Source organism: Pleurodeles waltl, chromosome 12 (genome assembly GCF_031143425.1).
Source record: "Pleurodeles waltl isolate 20211129_DDA chromosome 12, aPleWal1.hap1.20221129, whole genome shotgun sequence".
Classification (NCBI taxonomy): Eukaryota; Metazoa; Chordata; class Amphibia; order Caudata; family Salamandridae; genus Pleurodeles; species Pleurodeles waltl.
This window is the reverse complement of record NC_090451.1, coordinates 527,997,876-528,014,542: the sequence shown is the minus strand read 5'-3', so window position 1 is coordinate 528,014,542 and position 16,667 is coordinate 527,997,876. Positions and strand designations below refer to the sequence as shown.

Below are 16,667 nucleotides of genomic sequence, written 5' to 3'. Positions count from 1 at the left end.
AATGAAAGTTCAGGTGAACATGGCCGTCAGTAGAGCTCCAGCACAAAAGCTTAAGTTTTTCGGCTTATTAGTTATGTTGTAGGCCAGAAGTGTCACTGGCCTAAAATGGTTTGAGCTAAGCACAGTACCTTGTTACCAAACTAACCTTGTATTGTTGATTACCACCAGGGGAGGATGTAAAGACAGAAAGGAATCCAGAATGACACATTGATATAGAGAGGCTTTTGTATTAGAGAAATGACCTCACTGTGAAACAATATTCAGCAAAGGGAAAACAGTACTTGCTGAAACATGGCAGTTTTCCCCTTGCAAATTTGTGCAGTGGTTTGAAAAGCTTGGGTGACATGTCTCACTGCTGATCAGTAACCTGATACTCCTTAGAACTGGCAATATTGTGACTGGGGCTATATTCTCATAATGTTTCTCTCTTGACTGGTGCCACATAAAAGTTGTATTTCAGTTAAAATTGTATAGAAATATTGCGAAATGTGCTGCACTTCATAACAAGGCAGAGATGACAAGGACATTCCGCTGCATTCGTGGTAAAGCTTAATGATGAGGTAGCCTAAAAATATAAACAAATGTGTGTTCATATTGGCAAGTTAGGACTCTTCGAAAACCTTTCTGCATACTTGACCTCTGAAATTTGGAAGCTTGCAAATGGTTAGACTTCCAATTGGTTCTATAGGATGACTGGGGGTCAAATAAAGTGGAGAAGAGCTAGAACATAAAAGTGCAAAACGTGATGCCCTGGAATGGTCAAGAATCTCCGAACACACTAAATATCATCACATATTAATGTCAATATTTTGGTTCTCAAGTTAAACACGACTACTAGCGCTTCTGCAAGATTACCTTGTCTTATAGAAATACCTGTTTAACTGTTGTATGACTTTTCTTGAGATTAACATCTTCTTTGGTAGATTCCTTCTTTAATTTTCGTGCCTTCTTCTTCAATTCATCTTCCTCTCGCTGCCTCTCCAACTCTTCCAGTCGTTTTTTTGCTTGTAACTCTTGAGCCAATCGTTCCTCCTGCTCCCTGTAAAGGTAAAGCAGAAACTCACAAACTGTAGATTTTCTCTCTTTAATCTTTTATCTGTTAACATAATTTGAGCCATTTCCCATCTCCAGGCTGGGAATGAACAGCATATGTTTCAAAGCAATACATTTTAGCCTGTTTAACCCATCCACCTCAATGTTTTGACCCTTTGTCTAAAGGAAAAGTGGAGGACAAGTACCGTTGTCTGAGACCATGTTCAGATTTGCAACACGCAAGCGGCTACACAATATACTGACTGACTGCGGAGGAAGAAGAGTGGCTTGAGAAAATATTAAGCATATACATGCTAGGTAACGTCAGTTACAAGTAAGCAAAACATTAGTGTTGGAAATGCTCTTCACTACAAGGTTAACCCCAAACATTTTGCCTTCCTCCTAATACTTTTTGCTGGATTTTTGCTTGTTGGCCTTGGGACTTTGTACACTTTACCACTGCTAACCAGTACTAAAGTGCTTGTGGTCTATCCCTAGAACAATATTTGATTGGCATATTTAATTTACATGTAAGTTCCTTGTACAGTGGTATACCATAAACCCTGATCCTGTAAACTAACTGCTACCAGTGGGCCTGCAGCACTTATTGTGCTACCCACTTACGTCACATCTTACAACTTGTCCCTGGGCTGCCATTGTAGCCTGAAGGTAATATACCACTGCCATGTCGACTTGGCATTTAAAACCTCTTGCCAAGATTTAAAGTCCTTTTTATTATTACATATAAGTCACCCCAAGGTAGGCCCTAGGTGGCCCATAGGGCTGGGCGCTGTGTTATTACATTTTACATGTCCTAGCAGTGAAAAACTCCCAAATTTGTTTCTCACTATTGTGAGGCCTACCCCCTCACAGGATAACATTGAGGATTCCTTAATATATTTAATAAGCTGTAATTCCTAAACCTAAACTGTAATTCCTAAACCAGAGGAGGTAGCTATGTCATGGTTTGTACCTATGACCTCAAGTGTGAAGAGGACTTAGGGCTCCTGGAGCATTCCTGCAACCTCCTGCTCGATCGGGACCGTGACCTCCTAGGAGTCGCACCAACAGAAGTCGACTACCGGGCCGCCATGAGCTTCAGAGACTGCTCTCTCAAAGTTTTCAGGGCCATGGCCCGGCAGTTGGAACAGGATTTCTTGTCGAGGTCTCTGTCAAGGCACCAGAGACATGCCTGATGGGGGTCTGTCACTGACGGCGCAATGGCAGGCGACACATGGCTTGAACCCAGTCTTCCTCGTTGACATTCAAAAGACTCGACAAAAAGGTAGAAAAAGTCCTGCCAAAATAGGCAGAGGGTAGCTGGAAAGTGGACCTGTGCTTAACCAGCACGGAAGGAAAAGAACTGACATACGTGCACCTGGGTGGTGCCTTTATAGGGGACCATGACATCACAGATGGCTCCAAAGACACTAACGACGCGCAGATCTGAATGACGGCACCAGACGGCGCTTCCAGGCAACTGCTCAGCAAAAAAATCTAGATTCCAAGCTGACGCCAGGAAATTCTAAGGTAAGGAATCTGCAGCTAGAAGATTTAGCATTAAAATTTTGAAAACTGCACTTTCAGAAAGTTGGCATTTTCCTCCCCTTATCCCCCCGGTGCATGCAGCCTTCCTTAGGTCACATGACTAAGTGCAACTGACATTTAGAACTTTGTGAATTCCTTCCAGACAGTCACCCAACAGTGGGATTAGCTGAGTTTGAACGGTTCATTAACAGTTGTGATCGAGTAGGGGGTGGGGCGGAGCTAAGCACAGTCCCACTTACACCTGAATAGGCTGTGCTCTGCCACTACACAAAAGGCTTAAAGACCCGTATTGTCGGTGCTGCCACCAAGGAGCCAGGGCAGGGAAGGCAGGAAACTCCTGGAACGCCAAAGAATCCTTCTGGAAATGTCTCCCTACTTCTAGGAACAGGGCACCAGGGTTAAAAATAGGGTTCTCAGACACACACTTCAGATCACTACCGGACCCGCGGAAGGACTGCCTGCTGCTGTGATCCTCTGTGCACTCTGCCAGACTGCTGCTGTACCTGGAATGACAGCTTTGCTGCCTGGAGCCTGTCTTGAACCTTCAGAAGTCAGCCCTGCTGTGGAGCCCTTCATCTTCACCTGCACCCAGGACTTCCAGAATTTACTACAAGAGCTGGTTCTGCTGGCTCCTGGTCAGAACCACAGGGACATAAGCTCCCACCATCTGGAATCAGCACCTAGACCCAGCCTGAGTCCTCAACCCACAAGATGCCTGTATCCACTTCTGGACCCTTGGTTGTGGTGCTAAAGATGCACAGGTGGCCATTTATTAAAACTGAGGACTTACTATTTTGAACCTTAATATTTTTTTTAATCCTTACTCTGGTTCTAGTAATTGGATTTTGATTGTTTTGTTGGCAAATACATTATTACAATTCACTTTGATTGTTTTAATTGGATTAGGATTTTTATTGTGTTGTGTTTTTACTGTATTGCTGTTTGTGTACTGCACAAATACTTACCACATGCCTCTGCTTTTTGTGCCAAGCTACCCAGGGTTAAGCACAGGTTAAATTAGTGTATTTTTGTGGTTAATCTGCAAAGGATTGTGGCTGTTGCTTGACCAGGGCTTACACCCAGTCAACCAACAACCCAATTTCTTACAATTAGATATTTCAGAATCAGATGTTACTGAATAACACTACCCAACCTCATACAAAAGGAAATGTATAAATCAGGTTTACCCTACTAAAATAAAGTCTGCAGAACTATCTGTCACATTCTTGATACTCTTGTGGAATGCAACTTTAAAAAGGGTATCTAGCAGCCTTACAGATATCTAATAATTGCATTCCCTAGCAATCAGAGATGTTGGCACTTTGCATTCAAAGTAGTCTGGAAATGAACACAACAAATACCAAACATATGGCACTTAATCCACATAGATCATTCAGTGGGGAGGGCCTGAAGATGGGGTAAACAGTACTACAAAGGGTCAAACATGTTGACTATCTGGGAGAAATACTAGCCAATCCACTTTCCTGGACTCCCCAAAATTTTAAAGAGCCACCTGATAATCTAGCATGGAGCAGCAGCTGTTTTAAAAATGTGTAGATCATCTGTTTTCTGGTGTGTGTCCCCAGCCCTACAAGTCTACCAAGCGAAGACTCAAGGAGCTGCACTTTATGTTGCAGAGATATGGGGGACTTGAAATGTTGACAATTTGACCAGAATGGAAGGCAACTTTGGAAGATCATTGATAAATAAACCACAAAGCCCTCTATAGCCCTTTCACCCCAATTTAGGCATCAAAGAAATTGCACATACATTTAGTCTTAAACCACTTCTTTATTGCCTAACAATGGTCGACAGCTGAATTGGAACCTTATAAAAATGACTTTGTTGAGCTGAGGAATTTGAATAAAGCTTGTTCTATAACCTGGTTACAAAACTTGAAAGACTGGTTTTACTGCTTTGGTCTAAAACAGATGAAGGATGACCCATGTTCCGTTTCCAACGGTTCTGCAAACTTGCTGAAAACACAATATTGGTTGTTTGTAACAGACAGATGGTGCAGGACTGCCAGACAGCCTTAAGAGAAAAATGTGTTGGGATTTAGGAGTGCCCAAAATGTAAGCACTACATGGATGAGATAATGCCTCCTGGAACTAAAAATGTGTATGTGAAATTCAGATTGGAAATTTTACCTATCGATATTTTTGATCCAATTGTTGTTTAACCAAGCCCAAAACTGACATATCAGTATGTATGCTTGCACCAGAAACGGAAGCACTCTTAATACCTGTGCATAGTATATTATGATCTTAGTAAAGTATGGAAAGTTCCAATTTGCTTCAATCAATGCATAAGACAACACTGTATAGTACTAAGGTTTTAAATTGGAAGCTAAAGTTGTTATAGTCTTTAAATTAGCAAAATATCTGTATTCCACATGATGCCTGAGAAACCACAATTCAACCACATAATTCTGCTTCTATGATCTTGTCTATTGACATTATGCCAACAACACCAGGGGGTACACAAACTGTATATCTAACAGTTTATTTAAGTGGTCACTGGCTGTGCTATGGGGAGTTTGAAGAAAAGAGTTACATACTTGTAACACAAGTTCTCAAACACTGGAATCTTTCATATATTCACACGCTATTCACACGCTTGAATCATACTTTGTTATCAGGTTGAGAAACCATTTTATATTTAAATAGCAGTAAAAAGTTAAAATGTCCATAGGCCTGAATAACAATTGTTTGTTTAGTAACATATCCATCCATCTCATCTGAAGCAATCCGAACTTCAGCCAGTGAGGCAGAAGAGCCAGCGCTCCTACTCCCACTAGAGGTCACAAAAACCCAGATTTCAAAGCACAAGTGTCAGAAAAGTAAATAAGAAATTAACCTTCTACCAGGGAGGATGGAGGGTTGCATGTGAATATTTGGAAGATTCCAATGTTGGAAAACTGGAGTTACTGGGGAGTAACTAATTTCTTCTCCAATATCGGACCTTTCAAATATTCACATGGCAGTATCCATTTAAATAAATAATAAAAAACGGAAGCAGGCTCATCTTAACTGAAACAAGTTTCTGATGACTGCCAGTTCCATTGTTGCCGCTGCTATCTCCCATGTCAGGACAGTAATGCTTTGTGTTCATATGCCTGCTCTTCCAGGTGGCTGCACAGCAGATGTCTCGTACGAGAACACCAGCACAGAGTGTTGCAGTTGACACCATGCTTCTAGTGGAAATTGCCTTCACTCTCCCCTGGAGTGGACACTTGGAATTGGTGACAGAAGGCAATTCTGGCTGAGAGCCAACATGCTCATCCTGCTTGGACAGGGGGCACTCTTTGCCTGGCTGTCTAAAAGACACAAACAGTTTATCTGATGAGCATATACCCTGGGTTTTTTCAATGTAGAATGGCTAGTGGAAACTTTACGTCTCAATAGGTACAGAACTTACCATACTCCAGCTATATCGTTTAGTTCTGGGAGACCTAAACGGGGACTATGTAATTATGCGTCGGGTTACATGCCTTCCCTTGATAGGAGTATGGTGGCGATGAAAGAGTATTTCAAATTATTACAGTGAAATTACTGCCTTATAGGCTTTTAGCAGTCGTTAATTTTTTTAAATGCAAATCTGTGTTCATATCAGCCTGATAAGAGCTGCAGCTTGGGCATTCATGATAATATTGATGTATAACTTTTATACACTCCAGATGCGGTGACATTCTTAATGACCTATTGTATAAGTGTGAGCTGGGCTTCTGCAACAAACCTTCTAGCCCAGCAGTCCCGTTTAATTGCACTTTTAATAGGAGAGGTACCAACACAGTCATTGATTATGTGTTATCCTCATCCCGTCACTCTTTTAAGGTAAAGAAATCTGTTATGCATAGTAATGCTATGAGCGACAATTTCCCAGAGTGTAACTTTTGCTCTAGTCGACAGAGCAACACTGAAAACGAGTTGCAATTCTCACTTTGTGGATAATATTGACATTGTTGGCTTCAATGGCGGCACTCTGTGGTGGTCTCATATCAATCCCGTAAGGTTTCTTGCGCAACCAGTGGTTACACAGAGAGATGCATTCGTTATTTGTTTAGATGAATAGACTGAGCACTGGAAAATCATTGAAGCGTTCATGCGTATCATGGAAGGGGTAAGAAATGGCCTATATGTGTTTAGGAAGCATCATGAAAAGAGAAGGATGGTTTGACTCACTATATTCAAAAGCCCACAATAGGTGAAAAAAATGCTCTACTAAAGGTCCCCAGGTGTAGGCTTGAAGTACAGTCTCTTTAGAGAGAGAATACAAAAGCCTTAATGCAGAGAAAGAGAGGTCTGAGAGACAAAGCCTGGGAGTGTTTATGAAGCTAGCCTTACCAATGACACTAGGGCTTTTTGGCGAGCAATAAACCCCCCTTTATTTTTAGATCTGAGGGTAGCCCTAGGCTGGAGATTGCTAACAATGAAACTGAGTGGGTTGCTCATTTTACAACTAGCTATAAAAAACAACCTACGGGTGCACAAAGCTATTTGGATACTGATATATCTCCCCCTACCAGATCACCTCTTAGACCTATTAATGTCTTATTTTACAGTAGAGGAGGTCATTACAGCATTACGAGCCAGTATAGGAGGAAAGGTTTCTGGCCCAGACACTATCCCCATGGATCTTTATAAGGCTAACATCCCTCTGTGGGAACCTTTTTTAACATCAGTCTTGCATGTCTGTTCTAGTGTAGGTCTTTTTTATCCACTTGGTCAGAATCCCTTATAGTACCAATATATAAGAAGGGAGACAGACCTAATCCTGCCTGCTATCGTACAATATCATTATTGGATTCACTAGTTAAACTAGCAGGGTGTGTTTTGTTGAACAGATTAGAGGAGTGGGTTGAATCTAAGGGAATTATATCTGACCTTCAGTATGGTTTCCGAGCTGGCATTGGCTTGATCAAACAGGGACTAAATTTGGCATTACTTATAGGGAAATCTAGCCAGATCAAACGTAGCAACCTATATTAGGCCTATATTGTGTGGTTCATGATAAGCTTTGGAGCATCATGAAAGATATTGGAGTGGATTCTTCGATAGCTGATTTTCTTAGGCATTTGTACACAGATTGTAAAACCAAGGTAAGATATGGGATTGAGGGAGAATGTACATGTAAGTTCAGAGAGAGGAGTCAGACAAGGCTATGTTTTAGCACCCCCTCTTTTTTTTTTTTTTTTTTTACAATTTACATTAATAACCTGGGGCATGATTTGACTGAACATTGTAGTGATCTCCCCCAAGCTGGGCATTGCCCACTTCCGGCCATCCTGTATGCTGACTACGCTGTATTGATGGCCCGTATCCTCAGAGGATTGCAACATCTGATGACCACATTCGTGAATTGTACACAAAGCCTAGGGCTGTCTATCAATAAGGGAAAAGCTTTTGTTATGAAGTGTGGGAAAAGGACAGTGAAATGCCAGAACTTAACCATCGAAGGCACTAGCATTAACTTTACAAAAACATTCTCTTATTAGGGTATTTTGTTTGACGGGGGTGCCTGGAGACAGGCCCTTAATACTGAAACTTAAATTTAGTAGGACCACTATGGCATTATGCAATTTTACAAGAAAACTGGGAAGGAAACGGTGAAGGAGTCATTAACCATCTATAACTCGAAGTGTGTATCCACAGCAACATATGGGGCTGGCATGTGGGGATACTTTGATTGTCAATCGCAGCAAGTGGTTAAGAGTGCTTTTTTGAGTTATCTACTTGTAGTGCCTGATAGTTGCTCAACCTATGTGTGCCACGCTGAATTAGGTCTCCCATTTTTAAATGATCTAGTCAAAATTCACCCTATTTTGGCATAAGATTTGGACAACGGAGCAAGCTGCCCTTAATCGTGTGATTGTTAAGGACTGCCTATCGTTAGACGGAGCCTTTGAGCTCACATGGGTGGAGTACGTAAAAAATGGTTATGGGTGTTTTGGGGCATAAAGGTTATTTTGATCAACCTGATATTTTAATGAATCTAGTAGAAAGCAACTTAAAAACAGACTGTTTGGCCTTATGCGAGGATCATTAGCAGTCTTTCGAGGTGATGAAGCCTAGTGCACATAGGCACTTAACAACTTTGGTTAAAATTTGACTTACGACCATTTTTAAAATATGTGCATAATGCCCAACATAGATTCATTTTAACCGATTTTAGGTTGGATACGTTCTATTGTTTAATTAGTGTGCAGGTGACTAATAATTGGACTATTAATGTAACCAACTGCCCATGCAATAATGTCTCAAAACAAAGCACTGTGTGGTTATTTTGCGAATATTATAACAACTTAAGGAAGCTTTGGATCCTGCCCATTTTGAAGTACTATGATTTTATTCAATGTCGACCTGCATACTTGTATTTACAGTCTTTACCAAATATTCATGTATGCTACAGTATGGCGAGGTTTTTGTGGGCAGTGATTAATTCTAGAAAGTCACTCATGATTTAATTATATATTTTTTAATAAATTATCTTTTCAGCATCAATGTATATAATATGTTGACATATATGTACTTTTGATTGTATGCTTTTATGATTTCATATAAGAACTCGAATAAAGCTTCTTGAATCTTAATTTATGATCTGTGAGGAGAATAGAAAAGATGACAATAGAGCTGTTCTCCTAAATCTTGACATCAGCGCCAGCTGAACTATGACCGAAGAATATTTGAGTCCACTCTTGGCCAGATCCAACAAGTATGGGAATATTTGATGACTCTGTATTTAAAGAATATGAAAGACCTTGCTCTTGCACCGGACACACAAACATTTCCACTTGGCGTTGTAGATTTTTGCAGTTGATGGAGCACTTGTTTATACAGTGTTGAGGACAATGCAAATGGTTCAACACTAAGTGGTCAGGGCGCCATGCTGTCAGTTTTAGTGAACTTGAGATTGTCTCATAATATCTCTCAGATTTATGGAGAGGATTCTGGGGGGCAAAGTAGATTAATGGCTCGACATGCCAACAGCTGTACACGTTTGCTGTACCAATGTTGGTGTGGCCACTCCAGAGTAATCAAGATCAGAGTGAAATATTCCATCTTCGCCTTCTTTAACACCCCAGACATCAGAGGGAACACAGAAAATGCATAAGCAAAGTTTGTGGACCAACTGATCAAAAGGGCATTACCTATTGACTCGATGCCAAAGCCTAATTCCTAAGTGCTGACAAACAAGTTACTTACCTTCGGTAACGAGGTATCTCGTAGAGACTCTATCTAGCTGCAGATTCCTTACCTTAGAATTCCCTGGCGTCAGCTTCGAATCCGGAGTTTTTTCTGAGCAGTACCCTGCGCACGCGCCGTCGGGCGTCATAGTTCGGATCCGCATGCGTCGACCAGCTCCGCGTGCGTTGTCAGTGTCGTTGGAGCCGTCTATGACATCACGGTTGTCTATATAGATGCCGTCTCGGCGCACGTACTTCAGTTCTTTTCCACAACTTCCCACGCCAGAAGCGCAGAGTCATGGAAGAACCAAAAACCAACCATTATGGATTTTACCTCTTTGACTGTTTGAAGCAACAATTCTTTCATGCCTTTAAGAAAGGCAAAAATGCCAAGATCAAAAATATACATATGTACACATCAATACTTCTATACATACATACATATATATATATATCTACATAAGAAAAATACCCGTAGAGCGGGGAGGCTTGGGCGGGTGTAAGGAATCTGCAGCCAGATAGAGTCTCTACCAGATACCTCGTTACCGAAGGTAAGTAACTTGTTCATCTGATAGAGACTTCTAGCTGCAGCTTCCTTACCTTAGAATAAATACCCAAGCTATAACCCATGGCGGTGGGTCTGAAGGAGATTTTTACACCAGAAAGTCTTGCAAAACAGAGCGGGCAAAATGCCCCTCTCTTCTCACCTGACTATCCAGGCAGTAGTGTTTTGCTAACGTGTGCAAATAAGCGCACGTTGCAGCCTGACAGATGTCCACCACCGGTACGCCACGTTCTTAAGCAGTGGTAGCAGCTTTCTCCCTAGTAGAATGAGCTCTCAAGCCCTCGGGAGGCTGCTTCTTTGCCAAAGCGTAGCATATCTTTATACAGAGAACGACCCAGCGCAAAATGGATCGTTTCTGCACTGTCCGACCCTTCTTTGCACCAACGTACCCCACAAAGAGTTGGTCGTCCACCCGGAACTCTTTAGTGCGGTCAAGGTAGAACGATAACGCTCTTTTTGGGTCCAGCCGATGGAGACACTCCTCTTCCTTAGAGGGATGCGGTGGTGCAAAGAAGGTGGGCAGGGTGATATTTTGACCCAGATGGAGAGGAGTCACCACCTTGGGGAGGAAAGAGGCACAAATTCTGAGAACCACTTTTTCAGGAAAGATTGTGAGATACTGCGGTTTTGATGAGAAAGCCTGTAGCTCACTAACTCTTCTGGCAGATGTAATTGCCACCAAAAAGGCTGTCTTAATAGTGAGCAGCCAAAGAGGACAGTTATGCAAGGGCTCGAAGGGAGCACACATAAGGAAGGTAAGAACCAGATTAAGATCCCACTGGGGCATAACGAAAGGCACAGGCGGGAATAGATGCACAAGCCCTTTCAAAAACCTCTGTACTATAGGTGATTTAAACAGAGATGGTTGATCGGGCCACTGAAGGAAAGCCGATAAGGCTGCAAGATAGCCCTTGAGAGTCTCCAAGGAGGAACCCTGCTGGGCGAGAGACAAAATAAACAAAAGGATGTTAGACAGAGAAAAAGAAAGAGGATCAATAGACCTCTCCAAACAATATGAAACAAAATGTTTCCAACGGCAGGGGTAGATCAACTTAGTAGAGGGATGCCTGGCTGCCAGAATGACATCACAGACCTCGGGAGGGAGGTCATAAACCATCAACTGTCGCCGCTCAATCTCCACGCATGAAGGCGCAGAGTTGACAGGTTCGGGTGGAGAACCTTCCCCTGCTGCTGCGACAGAAGATCCTCCCGAAGTGGCAGCCTGATTGGAGGACCGATGCTCATTTTGAGAAGCTCTGGATACCAAACTCTCCGTGCCCAATCCGGAGCCACTAGGATTACTTGGGCCCAGTCGTTGTTGATTTTCTTGAGAACTCTGGGCAGAAGTGGTATAGGTGGAAAGGCGTACATGAGGCCTGAACTCCACTCGCGACGAAAAGCGTCGCCTAGCGATAGCCCCCTTGGAAATTCCAACGTGCAAAACTGCTGACATTGCGCGTTCTCTGCGGAGGCGAACAGATCTAACCAAGGCTCTCCCACTGCTGAAAGAGTCCTTGCGCTACCTCCGGATGGAGACACCATTCGTGATCCTCTAAGCATTTTCGGCTGAGTTCGTCTGCTCTGGCGTTCAGAGAACCTGCCAGGTGTTGAACCACCAGGGTCATGCCCTGCTGTTCCAGCCATGTCCAGAGACGTAAAGCCTCTTGACAAAGGGTCCAGCACCCAAAACCGCCTTGCTTGTTGCAGTACCACACTGCAGTAGTGTTGTACGCGAACACCTGCACCACCTTCCCTTTCACAACAGGAAGAAATGATTTTAATGATAGCCTGATCGCCCGAAGCTCCAGCAAGTTGATGTGGAGCCCGAATTCCGGCGGAGACCAGTGACCTCTGATCTCCACCTCCCCCAGATGGCTGCCCCATCCCAGAAGTGACGCATCTGTCACTACCATTAGATCTGGTTGGGGAAGGGAGAGGGGTCTGCCTTTGACCCACTCACAGTTCACTAATCACCACTGCAGATCTTTTGCAGTCCCCTCCGAGATCTGAACCACATCGGTAAGATTTCCCTGATGCTGTGCCCATTGGAACTTCTGGTCCCACTGCAGAGCCCTCATGCGCCATCTGGCATGCTTGACCAACAGGATGCAGGAAGCCATGAGTCCCAGCAGCCTCAGAGTCTGTCTCACTGAGATCCAGGATAGAGGCCGAAACATCGGAATCATGACCTGAATATCCTGGACCCGCTGATCGGGAGGATAAGCCTGATACTGCACTGTGTCCAGAACAGCTCCGATGAAAGTGAGCTTCTGAGATGAAGTCAGGTGTGACTTCGGCACATTTATAGTGAACCCCAGAGAATGCAAAAGGTCCGCAGTCGTCTGGAGGTGGGTGACGAGAGCCTGGGGCGTAGGAGCCTTCAACAGCCAATCGTCTAGGTAGGGGAAGACTGAAATCCCTGACCTGTGCAAATGAGCTGCCACCACCGCCATCACCTTTGTTAACACCCGAGGGGCACTGGTGAGACCGAAAGGAAGCACGGTAAACTGAAAGTGCTCGTGGCCCACCTTGAACCGCAGGTAACGCCTGTGGGCTGGCAGGATAGGAATATGGAAATATGCATCCTGCAAATCCAACGCTACCATCCAGTCTCCTTGGTCTAGGGCAGACAAAACCTGAGCAAGAGTGAGCATCTTGAATTTCTCCTTCTTGAGGAAGAGATTGATGTCCCTTAAATCCAAGATAGGGTGAAGGCCTTTGTTCTTTTTGGGAATCAGAAAGTAGCGGGAATAACAGACACTGCCTACTTTTGATATCGGGACTCTTTCTATGGCTCCTCTGGCCAAGAGAGCTGTAACTTCCTCGCGGAGCAAAGCTATATGGTCCTCCATCAGCCATTCCTTTGTCGGAGGGATAGAAGGAGGGAAAGACTGAAAGGGAAGGGACTAGCCCTTCCGTATGATCTGCAGGACCCACTTGTCCGTGGTGATGGAAAGCCAGCGAGGGAGATGAAAACGAATCCTCCCTCCAACTGGACAGACGTGATCCGCAGAACCACACTAGGAGGGCTTGGGCGCAGTGGAGGGTGGCTGTGTGGCGGCCGACCTCTCGCCAGACCCTCTGGTATGATGGTACCGTGACCACGTCCTCTTCCGGGATGTTATGAAGCCTGAGGACGGTGGCTGAACTGTGGCTGGCATGGTACCACGCCCCTTCCGAAGCCTTGAAAGGGGCAAAAGACAGACTGCTGTCGTGTGGCGCTGAAAGGCCCAAGGATCTGGCCGTGGCTCGAGAATCCTTGAACCTCTCAAGCGCGGAGTCTGCTTTTTCACCAAAAAGACGAGAGCCATCAAAGGGCATGTCCATCATGCTGGACTGGACATCCCCTGAAAAACCAGTAGAATGTAGCCAGGTGTGGCGACTTAGGGCCACTGACTATGAAATCGCTCTGCCCAGCGAGTCGGTCGTGTCCAAACCACACCGTATCGTAAACTTGGCTTCATCTCTCGCATCCTTGACAGCCTGTGTGAGAGTGTCCCGTACGCCCTCCGGGACCTGGGGCAGCACCTGTGCCACTGTATCCCACAAAATATGGGAATAACGGCCCAATAGGGAAGAGGTGTTTACGGACCTCAATGCCAGGCTGGTGGAAGAAAACATCTTCTTCCCAAGCTGATCCAGCCTCTTGGATTCCCTATCCGGGGGAGCGGAAGGAAGGCACCACGGGAAGTAGAGGCTTGGACAACCAAGCTCTCAGGAGTGGGGTGTTGTGTCAGGAAACAAGGGTCGCTGGGAGCGGGTCTATGGCGGCGGCCGACTGTCCTATTCAAAGGAGCCCCTGTGCTGGGTTTGGACCACGTACCCAGAAGGACGTCTGTAAGAGCCTCATTGAAGGGCAACAATGGCTCCGATGTTGACACCCCCGGCTGAAGCACTTCTGTCAGGATATTCATCCTGACTGGCACCATAGGCACATTTAGGTCCAAGACCTCAGCTGCCATACGCACCACCATAGCGAAAGAAGCACCCTCCTCCGTAGCCACATTAGGAGGAGAGCATACCAGTATCTGGAGACGTGTCCAGTCCACTGGCCTCCCTTAGATCCTCATACCAGTCCTGTTGCAATCCAGATTCAAAAGGGTCCTCAGACCCCTCCCATTCCTCTCCTGCGTCTGGCTGGTCTAAATAATGCTCAAACAATGATCTGGGGTGAATTGGCCCCGTCGAAGTCGGAGTCGACGTCGTTGCTCCGGCTCCGGATCATCTGGAATAAGGATGGGGCTGCCACCGGTGGGTGCCGGTGGCGGAATCGTTGACGTCGGACCTGGCGCCGAAGGAGGCCAAATGTGAGAGACCGGCACCGTTCCGGATCCGGTATCGGATCCTGAGGTCCCCAAACGCGCCGAGGCCAAAGCCGGCGGCGTCTAATCTGAAGGGGCCCCTGCTGACCCCGTGGGGCCTGAAGACCCACCCGAGGGTGCAGCCCGCTCAAAAACGAGATGCATGGCCTCATAAAATTCTTTTATTTGAGCGGGGGTCAATCCAGTCCTCGGAAAGGGGGGGGAAGACGCGGAGTCGACCCTGGCGACGGCTCCACAGAACTGCACCCGGAACGTTGACATTCCCTAGACGCCTCGTCGGCCGATGGGCTTGGCGAAGACAAAGTCCTCTTGGACTCCTTCTTATGCCTCTTACCTTCGGATGACCTCGAATGAGAGGAAGAGGACTTGGGGCTCCGGGAGAAGTGCCGCAGAGTCGTGCTGACCGAAGACAAAAGTCGCGCCGCAAGAAGCTTAAGGGATCTCTCCCTCAAAGGCCTTCGGCACCATGGCCCGACAGTCAGAGCACGAGGTGGAATCGTGCTCCTTCTCCAGGCACCAAAGACAAACTCGGTGCGGATCCGTCACCGACATGGTGCGATGACATGCACCACACGGCTTGAATCCTGTCTTTCTCGAAGACATGACTTCAAACAGTCAAAAAAGCGTCGACAAACCGTCGAAGCAGGGTAGCTCTTTCTAAAACTGCGCTTAACTGGCGCGGAAGGAAAAGAACTGACGTATGCGTGCCGAGACGGCGTCTATATAGACAACCGTGACATCATAGACAGCTCCAACGATGCTGACGACGCACGCAGAGGTGGTCGACGCACGCGGATGCGAATGACGCTGCTTGACGGCGCGCGCAGGGTACTGCTCAGAAAAAACTCCGGATTCGAAGCGGACGCCAGGGAGTTCTAAGGTAAGGAAGCTGCAGCTAGACGTCTCTATCAGATAGATTGCTCTATAGGCCAGTCCAAACCTGTTTCCAAGTTGAAAACTCTAAACAGGAGGTATTTTCCATACATGAAAAATACCTCACCGGAGTGAAATGATACTTAACAGATGAAAGCAACAGCTCATTATTCTTCAGCTGTCCGTAAGTTATGGTAATGGAACTATTCCATGACACAAAATGCATGTGTCCTCATAATTAACTTGAATAACAAATCTCATTGCTCAACACAAAGCATACAAATGTATGAGGATATGACAATTACAGGTAGAAAAACTTAGTATACCTCTTCCTTGCACGTAGGACCTTTAGGCGCTGCATGTCCAACTTTGCTTTCTCTTCTTCAGAGAGTGTGTCATATTCCTCTTCATCCATCTCCTTTAAGCGTTTCTTCTCCTTTTCAAGCTTTTCCTTCTCCTCCAGGTCTTTAAGAGTAACAATTAGGGAAAAAGGGCACAGATTGTGTATTACATGTCGACAATCAAGGAAGATCAAATCACTGAACAAAAGAGCTTGAGAATACCAACTACTAATTGACAAGACATTTATACTTAAAAGAACCTTTAGTACTCTTAGCCCACAAGCATCGATTACCAGTTTAATGGAACTGCCACCATGTAGTGGCATGTTCAGAAAGTTGTCTGGTTGTTAAATTTCAAAACTTAGGATAGGGCAGTACTACTCATGGGCATCCCCATCATCATTTCTGCACAGCTGGTTCTGGGCATTCAGTGCATCTCCTGGGTTACAGAACCCACCATAACGGTTATTTTTTCACCAGTCAGTCAGTCTGCCACTGAAAATAAAGCTGTGAATGGAAGGTGAGCGTTGGTATCAGGGGAAGGACTAACATGCTGAGGAGATGCTAAATTCGCACTTTTATCATACTGTGGTAAACAAATGAATGCAAGGTGCCCCAAACACTTGACACTACAGTGCCGGTAGAAAAATAAAAAAATACAATGTTCAGTCTTCCTCTCTCATCACTATATAATCATCATCAGCTACTCATCAGCTGTGTTGTGGTGACTGGTGAAAAGAGTAGTGCCAGATGGAACAGCAGGCTGAAGGAGAGTTTGACACATTCTGCACCAGACCACT

At 45.1% G+C, this 16,667-nt stretch overlaps 1 protein-coding gene across 2 annotated transcripts in view; it reads right to left on the bottom strand.

The window, feature by feature from the left end:
* Positions 1-16,667, bottom strand: part of HYDIN (HYDIN axonemal central pair apparatus protein) — a 2,122,366-nt gene that overhangs the window by 721,627 nt on the left and 1,384,072 nt on the right. For both annotated transcript variants that reach the window (XM_069217473.1, XM_069217472.1), the window contains 2 exons: positions 15,853-15,991; positions 874-1,039 (listed from right to left, as the gene is read on the bottom strand). In XM_069217473.1, coding sequence (XP_069073574.1) covers positions 874-1,039; positions 15,853-15,991 — 305 coding nt within the window. The remainder of the gene's footprint in view (positions 1-873; positions 1,040-15,852; positions 15,992-16,667) is intronic.